The sequence below is a fragment of the Microcaecilia unicolor genome, chromosome 2 (assembly GCF_901765095.1).
Source record: "Microcaecilia unicolor chromosome 2, aMicUni1.1, whole genome shotgun sequence".
Taxonomy (NCBI): domain Eukaryota; kingdom Metazoa; phylum Chordata; class Amphibia; order Gymnophiona; family Siphonopidae; genus Microcaecilia; species Microcaecilia unicolor.
This window is the reverse complement of record NC_044032.1, coordinates 368,929,490-368,941,573: the sequence shown is the minus strand read 5'-3', so window position 1 is coordinate 368,941,573 and position 12,084 is coordinate 368,929,490. Positions and strand designations below refer to the sequence as shown.

At 42.7% G+C, this 12,084-nt stretch overlaps 1 protein-coding gene across 1 annotated transcript in view; it reads right to left on the bottom strand.

The window, feature by feature from the left end:
- POLR2B (RNA polymerase II subunit B) overlaps window positions 1-12,084 on the bottom strand; it is a 120,115-nt gene that overhangs the window by 10,032 nt on the left and 97,999 nt on the right. Inside the window, exons 18-22 of the mRNA XM_030194562.1 lie at window positions 11,153-11,247; window positions 10,626-10,876; window positions 9,932-10,021; window positions 9,537-9,644; window positions 1,518-1,631 (exon numbers count right to left, since the gene is read on the bottom strand). Of these exons, the coding sequence (XP_030050422.1) occupies window positions 1,518-1,631; window positions 9,537-9,644; window positions 9,932-10,021; window positions 10,626-10,876; window positions 11,153-11,247 (658 nt within the window). The remainder of the gene's footprint in view (window positions 1-1,517; window positions 1,632-9,536; window positions 9,645-9,931; window positions 10,022-10,625; window positions 10,877-11,152; window positions 11,248-12,084) is intronic.

Sequence of the window (12,084 nt, the reverse complement as noted above, 5' to 3'; positions counted from 1 at the left end):
CAAAACACACCTAAATTCAGTTTTTTTTTAATTTATATCCAGTATAATCATTTATATGTGATGGCACCTAGAACTATCCCTGATAGTATGCAAATGCTCTCACAAATTTGCATACGCTCCAAAGATGGTATAACATATGCATATACGCTATTTTATATTACACATGCATGTGTTAAAATTCCGACAAAGCATCCAAAATCTGAATAGGAAAGAAAGTCATTTTCAAAAAAAGAAAAAGTCTTTTTTTTTTTTTTTCAAAAATACTGCTTTGAACAAGGTTTTGTGATTTGGACGATTTGTTTTTTGGTCCATTTTCAAACAAAAAACGTCCAGGTGCAAAATGCACAAAATCAAGCCATAGGGATGTAGGAGGAGTCAGCATTTTTAGTAGACTGGTCCCCAAGACATCCCAGGAAAGCAATAGGGCACCCTAGGGGGGCACTGCAGTGGACTTCATAAAATACACCCAGGTACACATCTCACCATTGCTCCCTTATCTTGAATGCTGAGCCCCCCAAAACCCATCTGAAACCCACTACCCCCAACTGACCACCACTACCACCACCATAGATAGCCTTTATGGGTAAAGGGAGCACCTATATGTGGGTACAGTGGGTTTCTAATGAGTTTTGGAGGGCTCACAGTTTCCTCCACAAGTGTAACAGGTAGGGGGAGGTATGGGCCTGGGTCTACCTGTCTGCAGTGCATTGCACCCAACACTAGACTACTCCAGGGACCTGCATGCTGTTCTAATGGACCTGAGTATAACATCTGAGGCTGGCAAGTAATGTTTTTAATCACATTTTGGGGGGATCGGAGGGGATTAGTGACCACTGGGGAGTAAGGGGCAGTCACACCTGATTCCCTCCAGTGGTCATCTTGTCATTTAGGGCACCTTTTTGTGTCTTATTCGTTATAAAAACAGATCTAGCTCAAAACATCTTAGTTTTAGTCTTGGACGGTTTTGTTTTGTTCCATTAAGTGTTAGGAACGCTCAGATCCCACCCTTAATATGCCTGACACGCCCCCCTTGCGTTTTGAATGTGCTGCTGATGAACTTCATAGAAAAACCTCTAAAAATTGGTTTTGAAAATACCAATTTGGACATTTTTGTGAGAAAAACGTCCAAATGCAGATTTATGCCACTTTTTGGACGTTTTTCTCTTTTGAAAATGAGCTTCTTAATCTTCTACAGTGCATATATATTTATGTGCTATCTTGGTACATAATATCACATACCCATACAGGTATTTCACAAGAGCCATTTTTACATGTAAAACTTTTTTTTACATAGCAAAAAATGGCTTAAGCAATCCATGTGAACAAGCATTGCAGAGAAAAGACATAACGCAGCTGTCCTATTCATTCACTCATTTGGATTTAGCTTACACCTTTTTCAGTAGTAGCTCAGGGTGAGTTATATTCAGGTACACTAGGTGCTCCCTTTCTCTGGAGGGCTTACAATCTAAATCTGTTCTTGAGACAATATGACAGGATAGGTGCATTGAGAAACATACCTCATTCCCTCTCAGGTGATAGCCATAATCAGACAGCAAATTGGAAATCTTCTGCACATTGACAGCATCATTAAACGGTGTAGCATCACCTATTTCTCCTTTGTTTGCTGATACCTACAAAAACACACTTAGTTGAATAAAGCAAAGTTAATCTCTCACTACAGTATTACATATGTGTCATCTATCAAAGACTTACTTAACATTACAGTCAAGATAAGGAAAACCCATTCACCTGCTCAGCAGGACTTCATAGACAATAAACCAATACAAGTCATGTAACCAAACACAATATAGGAACATATAATGTCCTCTCTACAGCATTGTTTCTCTCTGTAGGACATTCCCTCTACTTTGTTCAACTCATCCGGGAAGTTCAGCAATGAGTGGGCAAGTAATGACCCCTACATTTTCTCTCTTTTAAATTTTTTTTTCTTGTTCTTTAAATCACCCCCAACTCCCTCCCAAATATTGGGGGGAAAGGTATAAAAGCTGCAGCAATCAGATCTCTTATGGCTCAGGAACCAGTGCTGGCCCCACAGGGAGTGGAGGTGAGAGACCTGGTACCACTGGGTTTGACACCCTTGGGCTGCTCAACTGGCCTCTGCTGCCCAAACCCTCTACCTGCAGTTCCTCAATTTTGCTTTGTTTTTTTTTTTTTTTTTTTAATTCCTCCACAACTGCATGGGCATGTGTCTACCATCTAATGGAGACTGAGAAATTCTGGCAAGCTGTAGACTGCACAGCACCCTTATATGATGAAAAGTCATCAGATCAGTGGATCTTAGTTTCCATGTGCTGGTGGGACAGCCTAAAGCTACATGTCTGGACTGGTGGACAAAAGGCTAAAAGTTTACAGCTCTTCAGTTTAGAAGAGACAGCTGAGAAGGGATTGTGATAGAGGTTTATAAAATTATAAGTTGGGTGAAACACAAATAGGAAACCGATATTTCCATTTGAAACAGTACTGGGACAAGGGAACACTCCATGAAAATAACTCAAAAATCAAAGAAAGTACATGATTTAAGTTGTGAAATTTGTCACCACAGATGCAGTCAAAGCATTATAGCTGGGTTTTACAAGGAGTTTGAAGGAGGAAAGATAATAAACCATTACTGGCCATGTAGGACTTGGGAAAACCACCACTTAGTTCTAAGAGTAACAAGGATTAATACTTGTGATGGAGTGGACTTTTGAAATGGCAGGTGAGGTGGGCCAATCAAATCTGGAGTTCTGCTTGTGACACTGCACCCCTCTAGACCTTCATAACACTCCAAATGTACGGTCTCAACACTACTCTCATATGATTGCAAAATTGGCAAATAGTCCTCGCCCATTGTTCTCCCTAGTGTCCAGGCTGACCACTTCAGCTCCTAGTGGCACTTTCCCTACGATTCTGTCGGCACAATATTTCTCCACATTCTTCTATTTGAAAGTCCAGGCCTTATGGCCCAACTTCCCCCGACTCCTCTCTCCCAGACTCTTTCTAGTGCCTCCCCCATTCTCCCCTTATCTCCTGTTCCCCTGGGAGTGTCATCCCCCCCCCCCCCTCTTCCGAGTACTCTCTATTTCTCTCAGCCATAGTTGGTCAAATTTTAATATTCCTTCTTTAACTCAAGTTTGATAAATCCTACATCTTTCTAAGCTGACTAGATCCTGTTCCACCATAGTGGCTCTCCCTTAACGCTCATGGTCTCAGCCCACTGGCCCGTTCTATAGCCTTACCTCTGGGAGCATTCTCTCCCAGTGGAAGGCTGCTCTTGTTCGCCCGCTATTAAAAAAGCAGGCTCTTGATCCAGCTCTTCTGAGAAGTTATCACCCTGTTTTGAACCTACTTTTTTTTTTTTTGAGTAAACTCTTACAGCGCAGTATTTATAGACAGCTCTCAGATCACCGTGTGTATTCAAATATGTTTCATCCCTCTCAGTCCGGTTTTCATCCAGGATACTCTACTGGAACAATTATTGCATCTCTGCTGAATGACTGTCATACTGTTATTAACAAGGTAAGGCCCTTCTATTGGTTTCATTAGATCTGTCTTTGGCCTTTGATTTGGTCAGTTACTCTTGTCTGTTGTCCATTTGTCTTCTCTAGGTCTCTCGGGTACTGTACTTCTCTGGTTTCATCCATTTCTCACTGGTCTTTCTTTTCAAATATCCCTCCCATCGTCCCTTTCAGATCCAATGACCCTTAACTGTGGAGTTCTTCAAGGTTCAGTTCTGTCTCCTCTGCTCTTCAATGTTTTCCTCCATCCTCTTCTGGCTTCTTTGATCCAAGAATTTCATGTGAAATGCTATATTTACTCTGATAATATCATCTTAGTTTCCCCCCCAGGATCCTTACCTCCCTGATCTCAGTTCTTTACAAAGATGTCTCAATGCGGTTTCCTCTTGGCTTACTTCCCACCATCTCCACATTAACCAGCAAAAAATGTCAGCAATCGGGCTCACTGGTCACCGCTCTGTACCACCTTCTACACCAGTCACCGAAGGCGTTCGCATCCACCTAGTAGACACCATGAATTACCTCAGGGTTCATTTCGATAGTGCACTAACTTTTTCCACCCATATTTCTGTTACTGTTAGGAAATGTTTTCATTCTTTGTGTCTGGTATACTCCATTTGTCCACTTCTCAATGACAATAGTTGTGCTACTTTATAATGGTTGCCACGAAATTAGATTACTGCAATGGCATCTATGCCGATCTCCCTGACACTTCCTATAATATAATTCTCACCTCCAACGTTCTGTGCCTGGGACCGTGGATCGGTGGTCTCCGAGGCACCATCAGTGACGTCCCACCTCACGCCCCTCCCACACTCTGTGACGTTACCCCTCACGCCCCTCCGCGTAACCTAACCGCCCTCACACCCCTCCCACCCAGTTCAACACTTGACTCCGCCCTCAAAAAAACGCTGCCGCCCTCCCTCCCAAAGATTCGGACTGTCGAAGAGGACCAAGAGGGAGGGCGGCGAGACGTCGACCGAATGGATGCGGAGACTGGCGAATCGGAATACAAGGGGGAGGGAAAAAGCAGTGGGTCCGACCGTCAGAGAGGAAGAGGGAGGGCGGCAAGACGGCGAGGTAAGCAAAGAAGCACATTGGTTGATCTCTGTTTCCACTCCCCTACGCAGCCGTCATTCCTATACACAAAAAAAAACAACCAAAACTAGAAGCTGCTGCTTCACACTATCATTTTTACATTGAGGGAGGGAGGGAGGGAGGGGGGGACCCTGCAACTGGGAAAAAGCGAGAAAGGGAGGGAGGGGAGGTAAGCAAGGAAGCACATTGGTTAATCTTTGTTTCCACTCCCCTGCGCAGCCGTCATTCGTATACACTAAAAGACAAGCAAAACTAGGGGCTGCTGTTTTACACTGTCGTTTTTAAATTGAGGGAGGGAGGGGAGGAGGGGGGACCCTGCGACTGGGGAAAAAGGGGGGGAGGGGGACCCTCCTGCAACTGGGAGGCAGACTGGGGGGGGGGGGGGCGGCCACCCTAGAAGTGGGAGGGAGGGGGGGCCCTGGCACATACTCTCATTCTCACACACACATTCGCACCCAGTCTCACTCTCTCTCTCTGTCACATACACACACTCACACATTCACTCTCTCTCACACAGTCACTCTCACACACACTCTCTGAAACATACACACTCCGAGGAAAACCTTGCTAGCGCCCGTTTCCTTTAAAACAGAAACGGGCCTTTTTTACTAGTCTCTCCATAAATTGCAGACTGTACAGAACACTGCCATCCATATTCTTTCACAAGCATGTCCCTATGATCATGTAACACCTTTCCTGAAAGAGCATCATTATCATTCATAAAATCCTGACCATTACTTTTAAAGCCTTGTTTGGGTTCTCCTCCATACTTCGTTACTCTCATCACTCCCTACTGTCCTGCCTGCGACCTTCATTCAGTATTTGACTAACACTTACCTATACAATCTGTTCACTGTTCCCGTCTTAGCTTTACACGTGGCTCTGTATGCCTCTGTTTGGCTCCTTTTCTCTGGAATTCTTCTCTGAAGTCTGAGCTTTCATTCCCCTGTTCTCATTGTCTATTATCTCCTCTGTCCTACTGATACTGGCGTTCTTTCATACTTTTTTAGGTTTTTTTTTGTACACCACTTTGATTGTGAAAGGTAGTATATCAAGTCTTCAATAAACAAACACTGTCTGAAACAGGATACTGGGTTTTTTTTTGGCCTGACTCAGCCTGGCCCATCTTATGTAAGATAAATTACTTATCTAAATCAATATTCCAAGCAAAATCATCGTCCCAGCACACCGGAAGTGTTTTTAAAGACAGCCACTGGGGGAAATACCGTTCACATTCCCTACCAGTGCTTTTTTTTTTTTTTTTTTTGTTACATTTGTACCCCGCACTTTCCCACTCATGGCAGGCTCAATGCGGCTTACATGGGGCAATGGAGGGTTAAGTGACTTGGCCAGAGTCACAAGGAGCTGCCTGAAGTGGGAATTGAACTCAGTTCCTCAGTTCCCCAGGACCAAACTCCGCATTATAAAGTTACATAAGTGGAATATCCCAACATTAAAGCTGTGCACTGCAAATGGAAGGTCTCCGGTTCTATGCAAGTCAGCTGAAGCAACAGCATTTACAGCTCTTCCTCATGACCCAAATGCAGCACCTGGAGGGTAATTCTGTAACCCTGAGCCTATTTGGCGCCTACTCTGTAAAGAAAAGTATGTACCTATATTTTTCTATAGAATACCAGCTTTAGGCACAAAGGTTTACACCTGCCACAGACAGTGTAAATGCTCACTTTGGAGGGAACTGGCAGGTTGCTGGAACTACATGCAACATTGTTGTAGAAATAATACGATTGTAATAGCAACAATGTTGTGCATTTGATACAATGCTCAACTGAATTACACAGGTAAATCTAGAAGACCCATAAAACGACTGAATTAACTTAAGTCTGGTATTAACACTGCCGCACTGACAGCTCCTAATCATTGGTGGGAGAAACATCATGACTGGACAGATAACGGATGGCATATTATTGGTAAGATAGAAATGGGAAGGGAGGGGGGTGATACAGATAGTCTGCTTAATTACAAAGAGCAATGGTAGATTTTTCACTAGGGACTGTGACCCCCCAGGAGGTCTGAATTTGGAAACCAATTGGACAGCAGCTATGTAAATTCATCTTGTAATGTCATTACTCTTATTTTCATTGGTGCAAAAGGTCATGTGATTTATTTAAAATTCACACAGCAATGGTGAGTTGGCAACAGTATGAGGCAGGCACTGATGCAGCACGTGCGATTCTTCAAGTATAAGGTATGTGTGTGTTGTTATATGTAGTCAGTTTTAGGCACAGATAGTTTTTTTGATTAGCGATTTATCTTGTAGTTTGGCGGATCACACCCCGAGGCAGCACTTACGAAACATGCCGCATGTTGGTGGGGGGCGCCCGTGCTCTGCAATGTGAAAAGAATTTGAAGAATTGTTACCTTAGAGTATTTTTAAGTATTTTCTACAGAAATGAGATATGTTTTCAAAAGTCAAGGGTAAGTATTGGAATTAGTATGTTTTGTGAAAATAAATATTTAAAGACGTTATGAACCTTTTCTGTGCTGTTTGGAACTAAGTTTGAAACAGAAAAAGAAAAACATCAGATACAGCTGGGATTCTGTTTGAGTATTAAGTATCCCCGCTGGCTTATTTGGACCTTTAAACTAATTTATCATGTACAGATTATAGCATTTTATAACCTATGCACCATAAATCTGTGTCCAACACAAACAGCCCACATGAATGACTCCCAGCCAAGTATAAGCTATCAAACACTGGAATGTATTTACAGAATAGTGTGCAGCTGGAAACTGCTCATTTACACACAGATGTGTTTACATACCTGCAAAAATGACTAGAGCATCAGTATTTACACATGTCTTTTAATCTAAGCAGCAACTTGTAGAACTACCCCCATCTCTAGTGGCCAGCAACAAGGCCCATGATTGCAGTGTTCAAGAAGGAGCCCTATTGCACAACTCCTCACCAAGGACTGCCACTACAGTTACTAGACTACATTATGTTGGGTGGGGGAAAAGGAAAAAGGTATAAGAAAACATTTCCAAATAGTTGCAAATGCAGGTTCCTGGCACCAGAATTCCATCCCATTTCAGCTCCAGGAATCTGCCAGGTCAAAAATTTCACACACAAACTCATAAGTACATAAGTATTACCACACTGGGACAGACCAAAGGTCCATCAAGCCCAGCATTCTGTTTCCAATAGTGGCCAATCCAGGTCACAAATACCTGGCAAGGTCCCAAAAAAGTTCAATATATTTTATGCTGCTTATCCCATAAACAGAAGTGCATTTTCCCCAAGTCAACTTAATAATGGTCTACGGACTTTTCCTTTACGAAGCCAGCCAGACCTTTAAGCTAACCACCTTTACCACATTCTCTGGCAATGAATTCCAGAGTTTAATTACAAATTGAGTGAAGAACATTTTTTTCTGATTTGTATTAAATTTACTAGTTTGTACCTTCATCGCATGCTCCCTAGTCCTAGTATTTTTGGAAAGAGTAAACAAACTATTCCCATCTACCCGTTCCACTCCACTCATTATTTTATAGACCTCAATCATATCTCCGCTCAGCCATCTTTTCTCCAAGCTAAAGAGCCCTAGCCACTTCAGCCTTTCCTCATAGGGAAGTCGTCCCATCCCCTTTATCATTTTTGTCGCCCTTCTCTGTACCTTTTCTAATTCCACTATATCTTTTTTAAGATGCAGTGACCAGAATTGAACACAATATTCGAGGTGTGGTCACACCATGGACAGATAAAAGTGAGGACGTTATACTGCCTTTGTGTTTTCCATTCCTTTCCTAATAATTCCTAACATTCTATTTGCTTTCTTAGCTGCCGCTGCACACTGAGCAGAGGGTTTCAACTTATCATCAACAACGACGCAGAGATCCCTTTCATGGTCGGTGACGCCTAACGTGGAACCATGCATTACATAGCTATATTTCAGGTTCCTCTTTCCCACATGCATCACCTTTGCACTTGCTCACATTAAACAACATCTGCCATTTAGACGCCCAGTCTCCCAAGGTCCTCTTGTAATTTTTCACAATCTTCTCGCAATTTATCAACTTTGAATAACTTTGTATCATCAGCAAATTTAATTACCGCACTAGTTACTCCCATCTCTAGATCATTTATAAATATGTTAAAAAGCAGCGGTCCCAGCACAGACCCTTGGGGAACCCCACTGTCTACCCTTCCCCATTGAGAATACTGACCACTTAACCCTACTCTCTGTTTTCTATCCTTTAACCAGTTCTTAATCCACAATAGAACACTACCTCCTATCCCATGACTCTCCAATTTCTTCTGGAGTCTTTCATGAGGTACTTTGTCAAACGCCTTTTGAAAATCCAGATATATAATATCAACCAGCTCGCCTTTATCCACATGTTTGTTTACCCCTTCAAAGAAATGTAATAGATTGTTGAGGCAAGATTTCCCTTCACTAAATCAGTGTTGGCTTTGTCTCATTAATCCATGCTTTTGAATATGCTCTGTAAGTTTGTTCTATATAATAGTCTCTACCATTTTCCCCGACACAGACGTCAGGCTCACCAGTCTATAATTTCCCAGATCCCCTCTGGAACCTTTTTCAAATATCAACTCACGGACCAAAAGGTAATTGAACGAGAAATACCCACGGGATAAACAAAACAAACCAAAAAGTGGGAGAAGGAAGCAAGCTGAGCAGACAATGGGATAAACACTCAAGTTTATTACTGTAGTACGTAAGCCTAAACACAAACTCACTAAACATCAGAAAGGCCTAAGAGTGGTTGCAGGGGATGCCCAAGGAACCACTTATGTGCCTCCTGTGGCGGTGAATCTAAAGACTACAGTTATTAGAAACATTCTCATACTGCTTCTTGAGCAATGATAAAATATGTGAATGTGAAGATATGCTCCTTCAAAGCTCATTAAGAACATACAATAAAAACATTTCTACTTACCTTCCCTTGAAGACATTCAATCAAGTGACCAATTGTCATACGAGAAGGGATGGCATGGGGGTTGATGATAATGTCTGGTGTAATCCCCTCACACGTGAAAGGCATATCCTAATGCAAAAAAAAAAAAAAAACCAACCTAAATAGCTATATAATAAACACAAGCCCCCAAGCTGCAATTTATTCAAAATATTATGCAACTGCTGTTAGGTTCCCCCCCACCTTCGTTATAAGGCAGTAATGTATAAACAATCCTCTCTCCCCACCCCCTGCCACTCCCCAGCTTCCCTCCAAGAGTTCTGCATATGTATGAGCAAAATCTTCCACTTGGGTCACTAATTTACAAGGCATAATTAATCATAATACCCCCACAGTTCCTCAAAAGGATGATACAGTACCTCTTGTCTGTACTGGATACCACATGTACCCTTCTGACCATGTCGACTGGCAAATTTATCTCCAATCTGAGGGATTCGAACAGAGCGCACCTGGAAGCAAAAGAACCATGGGAAAAATTAATTGGGGGGGGGGGGGGGTCCTTTATTTAAGCTTAGCTTGAGTTATCTGAAGCAGGGCCCATAGGAATAAAATGGTCCCTGCTGCAGATAACTTGAGCTAAGCTTTAGTAAAAGACCACATAAATTAAAACTTGAATACGTCAGACTTGTACCTACTTTATTTTGTGTCCCAAGGAAGAAAAGGGGGAAAGGGATTGGGACTTGTATATTGCCTTTCTGTGGTTTTTCGAACTACATTCAAAGCACTCGCCTCCACCTACCCTCCTCTCCTCCTTCCTGTACACATTAATTGATTTGATTACTTTATTTTTTGTCTATTAGATTGTAAGCTCTATGTTTGTGCAGCGCTGCGTACGCCTTGTAGCGCTATAGAAATGCTAAATAGTAGTAGTAGTAGTTTACATATTATATACAGGTACTTATTTGTACCTGGGACAATGGAGGGTTAAGTGATTTGCCCAGAGTCACAAGGAGCTGCAGTAGGAATCGAACCCAGTTCCCCAGGATCAGAGTCCGCTGCACTAACCACTAGGCTACTCCTCCACTAAAAGGCAACATATTGTGGGGAACTCACTCTGATTTTGCAGAATTTGTATCCTTCCTGGTTAAGGGTTACCATGACCTGGTCCACAATGCCCGTCTCGCTGGTGCGGAGGAAAGTGCTACAGTCTCTCTTTGTATAACGCCTGTTCATGCTCTCCAGCTCATCTTCATTTTCAGGTAGCGTCACTGTCTTACCAATGATAACATCATCTCCTGATACACGCACCCCTGGTGCAATCAACCCATCATCATCAAGCTTGTCATAGATTGCGTGCCTCATCCCTAGAGGGAACAAGGGCAGAGACAGTGATCATCTCACACCCTGATGGGGAGCTCAGAGCAGCTATAGAAGATACAGAGGTGAAGACAAACTCTGGTCCTCAAGAACTCCTAACAGGTCTAGTTTCTAGGATTTTTATCGCAAGTCTATGAAATACGTTTATTTGCATATGCTGAAAGCTAGACCTGTTTGTGCTTTTCAAGCGTGTGAGTTAGCTGTCAAGGACACTGCAATCTCTAAACAGCTGCATCATGGAAGGTGAATTTTGTGTATCTTACCCTGACACGTTTCTCGTGTGGGTTTCTCAAAAACTTCCTCCTGGTCAAATCCTTTCTTGGATTCTTGCTCTTTGTAAGAACGATAGAAAACAGACCTGAAGAAAACACATCAGAAATATAAATATTTGAAGCAGTCACCGGTCCTCCAAATCTCCAGCAGTTTAGAGGTAGGTGTAAAGGTGTAGATGTATAAGTGTGTTTTTAAGGGTCATATATCAAGTGGTAAGTAAGGTCTGCAGTTATCTCCATCAGTACATGGCACCACCAATCCCAGGTATCAGGGGCACCACTTCACTTGACTCAAGAGCAACACCTGAAAATATTTCTTCACACTTAAGTGATAACTGCATGGTATAACCTCCCAGTAGATGGGGGAAAAGAAAACCCACACAGAATTCAAGAAAACACGGGGAAAGCACAGAGAATATTTAGTTACAAAGTGAGATGACAGACCAACTGGGTTCAATGGTGCTGCACCAGGAATGAAACTGGACAGACCAGGAGGAAGTGATGTCATTGGGCTGAATGGAAGCATAAGCCCACGGCTCCACGCCATCACTAGGATATCAATATCCACTGGCTAATTTCTATCACTATATTGGCTAAAACAGGGTGTACTGTAGTTCTATACAACTTCAGTTATATATGATGGCAAAAAAGAAATCAGCGGACTTACAAGAATTCACTTAGAAGGGCCTGCTCTTCTAATATGAGCCAAGTGGCAGAAGAACCATTTGTGGACCTCACTAAATTTAAATCTGAGGAACTACAGGGATGGTTCAAAGAGATTAAGTCTGAAATGGTAGCAATGCGGGCAGATGTAGCTGCTTTGGGAGCGGAGCTCCGGGCCGACATGATAGAGTTGGGAAAGAGGCTAGAGGACCCCGAACTCAGGTTGGAGGAGCAGGCAACCAGTGTGCTGGAGTTAGATC